We start from the raw sequence: 10998 nt of genomic DNA, 5'->3' as shown, positions 1-10998 counted from the left end.
TTTACAGATGGTTGCTATGCTGCAAACTCCAGGGAACACATTCACATAAAATACAACACAAATGGCAGCAACTGGAGTTTTGCATAAGCATTTTACATGCAATGCAGATAGACTAGGACAGAAAGAACCATTCCTAGGACTATGTAATATTGTGACTTTCATGACTTTGTCATGAGCATTCCATGCAGGAATCACCAAAAAGAGTGATTTACAGATAGCAGCAAGCCTGTCCTATGCAGACATGCCTGAACAAAAATTAGTAAAACTGTAGATCATAGATAAAATTCAGACAAAAGATTTTAGATGAGGGGGCCTCCCTGGTGGCACAGGGCTTAAAGACACAGCACTATCAAGCTATCGCCAGGCACTGCAGCACAAGTTCGATCCTGGCAGGCCAGGGAGCTGACCCACATGGTGTTAGACCTCGCCTGTCTCGCCCACTGCTCCCCTCAGCACTGTATTTCAGTAGATCTGCCTGTTCTGCTCCTCAGTCTCTCTGGTGAATCCTCTCACCCCCCCACCCTACACCTCCGGCTTACACCCCAGTTCTTGTATGCATAAATAAACAAATCTTTTTTTTTTTTTAAGATTTATTTATTTATTTATTTATTTATTTATTTATTTATTTATATAAGCACTGGGAGGGTGAGAAGCCTGGGAGGGTGAGAAGCATGGGAGGGTGAGAGAAATCACCAGAGCCAGAGCAGGGAGCAGAACAGGCAGACTGACGAAATACACTGCTGAGGGGAGCAGTGGGCGGCAGGAGAGGTCTGAGTGCCATGTGGGACCCTTACTGGTGGCCGGGGATGGAACCAGCGCTGCAGAGGCTGCGGGCAGCTTCGCAACCCAGCGCTCAACTGCTGCGCCACTGGGGAGGCCCCTAAATAAACAAATCTTTAAAAAAGTAATTTAGATGAAAATTTAGAGAACTTGAGGTCATGTCGTTAAAATTCCTAGTGTGGTGCCTGATCTACTCGATCCTTATTTTCCATCCATTTTCAGTGTCTAGGACTGTGGGCTGTATATGATTTAATGGGGGGAGGAGAAAACAGAAAAAAAGAGGAAGATGATCTAGGGTCCTGGGAAAGGGCGGCGATACACCCAGAGAAAGGAACTGGGCAGAGGGTGGCAGGGCTGGGGAGCAGCACAGAATACCTTATCAAAGGTGGGCTAAGGGTTATGTTGCTTGATGACTCCAAGAAGTCTCAAGTCAAAAACCAATGTTAAGGGCCTCCCCAGTGGCGCAGTGGTTGAGCGCTGGGTTGCGAAGCTCCACGCGGCCTCTGCAGCACCTGTTCGATCCCCACCTGCTCCCCGGCCACCGGAGGAGGGTCCCACATGGCGCGCAGACCTCTCCTGCCGCCCGCTGCTCCCCTCAGCAGTGTACTTCGGTCCTTCTGCCTGCTATGCTGCCCTCTCTGGCTCTGGTGATTCTCTCACCCTCCCTCTCTTCTGACTGTACCCAGTGCATGTATAAACAAATAAACAAACAAACAAATAAATAAATAAAAATACATACCTCTTAAAAAAAAAAAAAACAATGTTAAGAACCAGATTCCTAGGGGCCTCCCCTGGTGGCGCAGCAGTTGAGCGCTGGGCTGCGAAGCTGCCCGCAGCCTCTGCAGCACCAGTTTGATCCCCCGGTGCCTGCGAGGGTCCTACATGGCGCGCAGACCTCTCCTGCCGCACCCGCTGCTCCCCTCAGCAGTGTATTTTGTCAGTCTGCCTGCTCTGCTCCCCACTCTGGCTCTGGTGAATTCTCTCACCCTCCCGCGTTTCTGACTGTACCCAGTGCTTGTATAAATAAATAAATAAATAAATCTTTAAAAAAAAACAAAACAGATTCCTAGGCTCCACTGAGTTCCATCAGCAAGAACTGCCATTTGGCTTGCAGAGGCTTAAGGAAACCTTTGAAGGAAGCATTGACTGCAAGAAAACATTTCTGTTCCAGGAAAGCATCTTTATTTTTCTCATTTTGGAATATAAATGAGAGGGCAGGAAACTAGGTCTTTTTCCCACTTCCTTTCCTTTACTACCCACCATCAAATTTTTTATTTAATCAGATTGTTATATTTATATATAACCATATCCTTTGGGGAAAAGGAGAGGGAAGAGCTAGATCAAAGGGTAGAGTGCAGGACTGGGGGGCCAGCAAGACAGGACAACTACAGGGTGCCGGCTTCCAAAATTCAAAGGGAACCACCCCTGTGCATTCCCTAGAGCTGTGGGAGGCTGTTCACCAGAAAAGTGGCCCAAGGAGGATGGAGTGCTTAGGGGCCATGGTGCACTGGGGCTGAGGTGGGCAGGGCCTCTTAGATAGTCACACTGTTCTCCACCATGCTGGGTCGAAGGTACTCATAGGGCAGGTCCAGACCTGCATTCCGGACCTCAATCTCCTTGTCCATGGCAGCCAGCTCCTCCTGGAATTGCTTCAGCACAGCTTGGGGCTCAGGACCAGAGAAATATTCCTCTTTGTGCTGCCCCAAGGCTACCTGAGAGGAGAACAAGATGACTCAGACCTTGGGCCCTTTGGCCAAGAATCACAACCCTCTTCCAAGCTGTTCTGTCCCAGGACACAGGCATCTGTCTCTAACCATGACAGGTTGGCGTCTGCCTAGGAACTTTGTGAAGGTCTTCTGTATACGGGCCTGCTGGAGATTAGGCAGCGAGTCCACTATGTCCTTCTCTGTCACATCCTTGGTGATGGGAGGGGGTTTCCGCATGGTACATGGGCCGTTAGGGATCCAGGCGTACCAATCCAGCTACAGGAAGGAGAGTCATTCAGAAACCCAGGCTGGGCCTCCCTGGTGGCTCAGGGGCTAAAGACAGCACTATGAAGCTATTGCCAGCCACTGCAGCATGAGCCCGCCAGGGAGCTACCCACATGGCGCAGCAGACCTCTCCTGACTTGCCCGCTGTTCCCCTCAGCAGTGTACTTTGGTCAATCTGCCTGTTATGTTCCCCACTCTGTCTCTGGTGACTCCTCTCACCACCCTCTCCCCGCACCTCTGGTTTACACCCCAGTTCTTGTATGCATAAACAAATAAATCTTTAAAAAAAAAAAAAAAAAAAGGAAAGAAACCCAGGCGCTGACACCTCCCCGCCCCCATCTTTTACATCCCTGGAGTCCCTAAGAGGTGTCACAACTGATTACCTGGCCCAGGTGGGCAGAAGCGTGCTGGGCAGTGCACGTGAAGATGCACATGGAGACAAAGCGGCAGAGCTGGGCCTGAGACACTAAGGAGATGGGGAACCTGGGGAATTGAGGCGAATCAGACAATTTGGGGTGAGGACACAAGGAGACCTCAGGCAGTAAAAGATGTCTGGAGAGGCAGACAAGAATTTCCATCTGTACTCGTGGCCTCTAGACTCCGTCTTACACACAGTGTGGACACCGAGTCCTCAAGTAATGTTATTTGATAGGTTCTTGGAAATGGTGACTTTAAGCCAAAAAAAATAAAAAAGAAATCAATTTTACCATAGACTAATTGCTATAAACAAGAGTTCCAACAGTATATATCTCTGCTTACAAAAACATCACCAAACTTCTAAAGACTGAGAGCATTTCTACATTAAACATTTGTATTCTTTCACTCAGTCATTTTCCAACCTGCTTATCAGTAGGTGGGTAGCTGGAGACTATCCCAGTAGTTCAGAGTTCAGAGTTCAATGTGGGACCCCAATCTGCATAGGACACCCTTCCATCACTCACCCCCTCAGATTGGGACAATGTAGACATGACAATGAAGCCAACACGAGCACCTGGAGAAGGCCCACACAGACATGGGGAGACATGTGACCCCAGCCGGGAATGGATTTTTTTCTCATCGACAAGATAATGAAATGATGTAATTGGAAGACCCATTAGGTTCAACTGGATGAACCTTGGTAGTATAGGGAGAAAGTAGGAAAGGGTGAGGGACAAGACCCAAGAAAAATATCTGGTTCCAAAGGAAGCTCTTGGTGCGGGAGAGCAGGAACACTACCTGGAGAATGAGAAAGAAGCAGGGCTGGGGAATTGGGAACCATCATTAGGTTTTCTGGAGGAAGCTCTGGAGAGGCGGAGAGAATGTTCAGGTCCTCAAGATAGGCTGTTTTATGCTGGCAGAGATATGGGTTGTCAACAAATGGGGTGAGTTGACAAGATCAGTGAGAAGGGATCTGCGCCTCACCCACGATCCTGGGCTCCCTGAAGTCCAACCTCAGTGACCTCTCTGCACCAGGCTTGCAGTTCTGGATCATCCTTCACAGCTTCATCACTCTTGTAGAAAAGACCAACCATCCTCTCCACATACCTGCTCCCCAGGGAAGAAGGCGCCCAGTCTCAGGTGGCCAGTGGAGGGCCTCTGGGCCCACCAGTCTCCCTTGTTCTCTCTAATAGGCCCACTAGGACACCCCTCTCTGTCACTCTCACCGGTTGATGATTCCCCACAGTTTGAGGGCATCTTGACCATAGAAAGAAGATTTCACATCCAAGAGCCCACGGTCAGCCAGGTCATCAGGCGGGCAGAAGGAACGATAGGTCAGACCAGCTGTGGCTCTCTGGAGAATGTCCACATGGCCTCCACTACCAGTGCTCACCACCTGAGGAGAGCCCATGCAGATAAACTAGAATTAGCCATGCCAGTGGTGGGGGGAGGAGAGAGATCAGTGTCAGGTTGATAATTCTACTCAGGCCCCTTTAAGTAGAAGGCCATTCAGGTGTGAGGCAGATCAGGGAGGATTTGGGGGGAAGGGGGAAGGCCAAAGGGAAACCACCCTTAGAAGTCTTTCACCACTGAACCCTTCTCCCCTTTTTACCCATCCTTTTCCATACCAGATCAAAAATTCCCCATTCAGAGACAAGAGTACTCCGGGCCAAGGTGTTGATCTCCATGGTGTAGCGAAAGTGGGGGATCAGGAGCTGATTGTAGAAGAAAGAAATGGGACATAGTCAAATAAAAGGGATTCCAGGTTCAATGAAGGGAGGGGAAAGTAAAGGGCTAAGGATCGAAAAGAAGGGGGAGGATGGGGCCTCATGAAAATGAGAAACTCCAAATTGAATTTGATAGGTTACAATTTGGGAGAAGAGGGCCTTCCTGGTGGCGCAGGTGTTAAAGACAGAGCTATCAAGTTATCGCCAACCACTGCAGCATGAGTTCGATCCCTGGCCAGCCAGGGAGCTACCCACATGGTCCAGCAGACCTTTCCTGCCTTGCCCGCTGCTCCCTCAGCAGTCTCTAGTCTGTCTGCCTGTTCTGGTCCCCACTCTGTCTCTGGTGGATCCTCTCACCCCCCACACCTCTGGCCTGTACCCCAGTTCTTGTATGCATAAATAAATAAATCTTAAAAAAAAAAAAGATTTGGGAGAAGAGAGATGAGGAAATGTCTTCTGTGGTCTCATGTTGTTTGTAAGAATTCTAGGGAATCCCTTCTCTAACACCACAAAAGCTAGCAAATTTCCCATGTGAAACCATGTCTTAAGCTTGTCTCTTATTCTTATCAATAATGTATCTTTACTCTGTTCAAAGGCAAATTCCTTCCATCCCCTTTGCCTTCCTTCGGACATTATTCCTACAGTATTGTGTTCTCTCTCTCTCTCTTTCTCTAACACACACAGACACACACACACACACACACACACACAGATCTAATTAACACTACCCCTAATTTCCTGCTTCCTCTTTCACAACAAGTCTTAAAAGAATTATCTAGAATTGGTTCTACTTCCTTACTTCACATTTTTCCATTAAGTCCTAGTCAGTCATGCGTCTTTCTCCTGAGACAGCACTCATCAATGGATTAACCAAAGGTTTTCTTATATTGGAAAATACAAACATCTCTTCATTGTAACTTTGCTGACCTCTCAGCAATTTCTGACACAGATAATCATGCCTCCCTCTTGAAACATTTTCTTCTCTAGGTTCCCATGATATCAACCTTTTTGTTTTCCTCCCTATCTCAATGGGTGTCCTCCTCTTGCGTCCTCTCACTTATAAAGGCCGAGTACCCTCAAGTTATAGCAGGGTAAAATGTAATTTTTTCAAGTTCAAGTTCAAAAGTGAATTTGATTTTTTTCCCCCACCAAGTAACATAGCTTATTCTCTCAGCTTCTCCCACCTCCCATTTCTCCTACTCAACACTTCAAGCACTCATATCCTGCTCCTCAATCCTAATTGAAGCCATTATCATATACTTCTATAGCTCTACCTGATTGGAATGTTCCCATCTCTTATTACCCACCTGGCAACCTCCTCAGCTCAAATTTCAACTCCTTTGTAAAACCTGTTCTTACTGGGGCCTCCCTGGTGGCACAAGGGGTTAAGATGGAGCACTATGAAGCTATCAGCAGCCACTACAAAGAGAGTTCTATCCCTAGCCAGGGAGCTGACCCCCATAGTGCAGCAGACTTCTCCTGTCTCACCCCCCTGCTCCCCTCAGCAATGTATTTCAGTAGATCTACCTCTTTTGCTCCCCACTCTGTCTCTGGTGAATCCTCTCACCCCCACCCCGCATCTCTGGCCTGCACCCCAGCTCTTGTATGCATAAATAAATCTTTAGGAAAAAAAACACCCTATTCTCTTTCATTCGCCAACTCTGGGTGTTCCCATAGTGTGTATGTTTGTGTGTAATGCAACATGACACAAGGCTAGACTCTGTAGATGCCCCCTGAGGCTAAGAATATGAACTATGAAGGGCAGGCAGACACAAAAAAAAACAGAGAAGCTGAAAAACCTTGTAGATAGGATGCAGGCTGGGCAGTCTCCTCATTGTGGCCACAGCAATAACCTCAGCCATCAGGTGTCCCCTCAGCAGATGTGACTGTAGCTGGTGCAGCTGGAAATCAGAGCTACGGACCCAGGTCTTGGCCAGAAGCCAAGCATTGGGGGGATCCGAAGGCAGGAACAGCATAGGTGGGGGGCATCCATGACGAGGTGACTGGAGCTAGAGCAGAGAGAGAATGGGGACTGAGGGCCTGTGTGTCTACATTACTCGAGGGGATTAATGTCTGGGAATAAGACACCTGGATCCTCTTACCTGGATGACCATGGGTAAAAGTTTTCCATCAGGCTGTAGCTTCAGCATTACCAGCGGGGCTGTCACATATTGTTGCTTAAAAATGATGACATTAGGCTTGACCCCTTCCAGCAGGGAAAAATCAGCCTCAAACAGAGATCCAGCCTGGAGGACCGAGGACCAGGATTGATAAAAGGTGTTAGGATCAGCTCTGGACCTAACCTTCTCTCACTGTTCATGGTGGACCCTTCCCCTCGCTACCCAAGTGTTTTTACTTTAAAGAACAATCACTTTCATCATAACCAAAGCCCTAAATGCAAGGTTTCCATGTCCAATGTTTTCCATTAGAACTGGAGGTCCCTGTAGTGAACTTTCTGGTTTTCTACCACATACCCCCATCTCCCACAAAGTCTTCCCTTACCCCCCAACTCTTTTTTTAAAGATTTATTTATTTATGCATACAAGAGCAGGGGCATAGGCCAGAGGTGCGAGGGGTGAGAGGATTTACCAGAGAGAGTGGGGAGTAGAACAGGCAGATGTACGAAATACACTGCTGAGGGGAGCACTGGGCAAGACAGGAGAGGTCTGCTGTTTCATGTGGGTAGCTCCCTGGCCGGGGATAGAACTCTCGCTGTAGTGACTGCTGATAGCTTGATAGCACTGTCTTTAATCCCTGCGCCATCAGGGAGGCCCTATCCCCCCCACTCTTTTAGGATTTAACCAAATGTAGCACGAAAGTGTTCCCCGAAATGGCTCCAGCTCTCTGCAGGGCTATGTTCGCATTCTCTTTCTATTTTCCTCCAAAAGCTTGATCTCCTTCCAAAAATGGACATGCATCTAGTGAAGAAGGAAGAGATGAAGATGGAGATGGGAGAGCAACAGGAGATACAGCAGATGGTGTAGATCCGTAGTTCTTGACCAGGGGTGATTTTGCTCCCCAGAGGACATTTGGGAATGTCTGGAAACATTTGTGGTTATCACATTGGGCTTGCTCTTGGCATCTAGGTGGTGGGATGCTACTCTGTATCCTACCCTGCACAGCAGACACACAACAGCCACCTGACCCAACCTGTCAATAGTTCCAAAGAGACAAACCCTAAGTGCAGGTGGAGGAGGGTGTAGACAAAAGAGGTGAAGATGGGAGAGACTGGGGGAGGGAGGAGGAGAGAAAGGAGGTGGGGACAATGGCTGACAGGAGAAGTGAACTGAGGGCGCCCAGCACCTGGAGTTCTCGCTCCAGCTCTGTCCTCAAGTCTTCTGTCCCTGGGGGCAGCACCAGGCGGGCTGGGAGACGCTTGGACCGCCTCAGGAGCATGGGGTTTGCACCATTGAGAAACTGGTACCCAAAGAGGGCGTCATCCTTCCAGCATTCACGAACCCGCTCTAGGAACATCAATTGGGGAGCCCCTGGGGAGCGCCGAGCTCCTGATCCACACACATTCCACATTCCACATCCACACACATCCACACTCGCTACCCTCTCTCTTCTTTCAAACCTCTGGGTTAGAAATAAGCACATGGGTTTTGGGAGGTTGTGGTAACTAACCAGCCAGGGCAGTCTTTCCCTGAGGGAATATTCTTTCGAAGTCTTGCAGGCTGTTTGCACATTTTGTGATATCCAGAGTTCCCTTGACCGCCAAGTCCCTAAGCCTGTGGCAAGAGAGGCCGTGCGGGAAGACCGAGAAAGCAGCCCGCCCGGCGGTCCGGGATGCCAGTGCCCAGCCCCAGCCCGGCCGGCACTCACACTTTGGCCAGAGAGAGCGAGAAGTCTAAATCTTTGTCCTCGCGGAACCGCTTGTTCCTGGGTAGATCCCACGGCGTGCTCCCCGCGACAGGCAGAATTAACCCATCTTTCCAGGCGCCCCACCTGCAGGAAGAGCGCGCGGTCAGGGCAGGCGGTGGCCCCGCGAGGCCCGGCAGGGGTCAGAGGCCCTCGGACTCACCGGTACACCCTCCTTCTGTCCTCGAGCTCCTCCTCCCGGAGTTTCTTAAACAGGTTTTGGGGGTCGTCGCTCACGGTCCGGGCTGGGGGAGGGCGTTACTAGAGCACACCCCTGCACGCTGGGCCCCCTCCGGCAGCCATGCTGCTTAGCCCCTTTTCACTTCCCTCACCTTCGTCTCTCACCTTTCCCTTTCCACCATGGTATCCGCCATCCACCCCTCCTGCTTGCAGCCCTCCGCGCCGCCCCCCATCCTCACGCCCTCACCGGTGCCCTCCGGCAAGCTGACCACCCCGTCGCCCTGCACCCAGCGGTAGCAGGGGAAGAGCGCCTCGCCCCGGGCGCCGGGACCCTCCACTGCGATCCGCTCGCAGAACCAGTCCAGATCCAGCAGGACCTTGTGCTTGCGCAGCTTCACCAGCAGGAGGCGCCCCAGGTACTGGGAGACTTGGACCTCGAACTTGGTTTCCTGCGGGTCAGGACGAAGGTCAGCAGGCTGGTTTGGGGTCCTCAAAGAGGGCGCCTGGGTCAGCGAAACTTCAGAGGACGGCGGCTGCATTTTCGCCTCCGAGCACTGCCCGGGAGAGGCCTGAGCCCCGGGCTGGGGCTGAAGAGGCATAGCCCATTCTGGGGAGCTCCCGCCTGCTCCCCCCTCCCCGCCCCCACCCCTCCACCACCAGCGTCGGGGAAAGCTCTGCAAGTCTACTGGCTCCACCCCGGTGGGAAATTCTGCTCTTTTCTTCCCGCCCTCCAGCTTTCCTTTTACCCTACCTTCCCTAGCGCGCCCCGACCTCCTTCCCTACCTGGCTCCCCAGGAGCCCTCCGCGAGGCTCCAGGCCCGGCTCCCGCCCTGCAGAGCCTGGCACTGACCTTGCCACTTGCTGGCCGCAGCTGCTTGCCCACGTCGGCTTCCCCGTGCTCGCCCACCAGCCACAGCTGCACCCGGTTGCCGGGCACCGCCAAGAGGGAGGCCCCGGTGGCCACGCGGACCGTGTACTTGGCCATCTTGCCCGAACCTGGACGGGAAGCTGAGGTATATAAGCAGCTCGGAGGCCTACCCAGAGAAGCCACGCCCGGCCCCAGCCCCTGCTGTGTGGGATTCCAGGGTCTCCACCTTCCACCACCGCTTCCTCTCTGGGCCTCTGGCGGTGTTTTCTCAATGAGCTCCGGAAGGTGCACCCACTCTTATCACTTGGCCAAGACTCCCAGGTGCTAGTCCCACACCCCCGCCCGGAGCCGAAGGCACAGGCTTCCAGATGAACAGTGGCATCACCTCCACCCAATTTTGGTGAATAAATGAGTAAAAGAACAACAGGCCACAGAGATGAGGGAGGTGAAATGTTTGAAGCGTGGGTGTGTTTCCAGTGGAAAGTGATCAGGGCAAGATCGGGACTTTTTAATTGAAGGCAAGTATGAGATAATGCCAGGCAGGTGAAAGTAGGTGGATTTGTTGTCCAGACTCTGGGGTGGAGAGTGGGGATTTGCTTGGAATTCCCCTGAGTCATAAAGCTTCCACCCAGCATCCTTGAAACCAGGTCTTCGGTGCCAACACCTAGATTCAGTTCTTCAGTTGTGAGATACCAAGTGTCCATCCAAGAAATCTTCCTGGTTTGCTTCAGTTAGTTTTAAGTGGGTCTCTAGTGGATTAAAAAAAAAAATTCTATTAGGAGTAAGTCCTCCTGTAGGCACAGAAAAGAAATGACACCAGGTAGTGATGAACCTCACCGCTAGGGATGCGGTGTGGATGGTCCCTTCCTTCTGCTGAGTAGTTGGTTTACCTTTTTTTTTTTTTTTGAGATTTATTTATTTATGCATACAAGAACTGGGGTACAGGCCAGAGGTGTGGGGGGTGAGAGGATTCACCAAAGACAGAGTGGGGAACAGAACAGGCAGATCAACTGAAATACACTGCTGAGGGGAGCAGCGGGCGAGACAGGAGAGGTCTGCTGCGCCATGTGGGTCACCTCCCTGGCTGGGGATGGAACTTGTGCTGCAATGGCTGCAGACAGCTTCACAGTGCTGACACTTAACCCATCATTTGGAAAGCTGCAGTCCTGTGGCT

General features: G+C 51.0%; 1 protein-coding gene across 1 annotated transcript; it reads right to left on the bottom strand.

Moving 5' to 3' along the window:
- Window positions 1–2312: 2312 nt before the first annotated feature.
- Window positions 2313–9941, bottom strand: LOC119231062 (polyunsaturated fatty acid (12S)/(13S)-lipoxygenase, epidermal-type-like). The gene is made up of 14 exons (XM_037492687.1): window positions 9807–9941; window positions 9204–9405; window positions 8940–9021; window positions 8741–8863; window positions 8543–8646; window positions 8219–8379; window positions 7018–7161; window positions 6715–6924; window positions 4817–4903; window positions 4415–4584; window positions 4173–4295; window positions 3155–3254; window positions 2595–2762; window positions 2313–2492 (listed from the first exon to the last, which is right to left on the bottom strand). The coding sequence occupies exons 1-14, from the start codon at window positions 9939–9941 to the stop codon at window positions 2313–2315; spliced, it is 1989 nt and encodes a 662-aa protein (XP_037348584.1).
- Window positions 9942–10998: the final 1057 nt, after the last annotated feature.

This window comes from Talpa occidentalis, unplaced genomic scaffold (assembly GCF_014898055.3).
Source record: "Talpa occidentalis isolate TD23 unplaced genomic scaffold, MPIMG_talOcc4v2.1 talOcc4.7, whole genome shotgun sequence".
Classification (NCBI taxonomy): Eukaryota; Metazoa; Chordata; class Mammalia; order Eulipotyphla; family Talpidae; genus Talpa; species Talpa occidentalis.
Note: the sequence above shows the minus strand (reverse complement) of the source record. Positions and strands in the feature narration are given on the sequence as shown.

What these genes read in the sequence shown, in the direction of transcription:
- LOC119231062 (XM_037492687.1), bottom strand. Translation starts at nt 9,941, where the DNA reads ATGGCCAAGTACACGGTCCGCGTGGCCACCGGGGCCTCCCTCTTGGCG. An exon ending in GGGAAAGACTGCCCTGGCTG is followed by an intron (nt 8,380 to 8,542) that starts GTTAGTTACCAC and finishes TGATGTTCCTAG; the next exon opens with AGCGGGTTCGTGAATGCTGG. An exon ending in AGCTGGAGCGAGAACTCCAG is followed by an intron (nt 7,162 to 8,218) that starts GTGCTGGGCGCC and finishes TCGGTCCTCCAG; the next exon opens with GCTGGATCTCTGTTTGAGGC.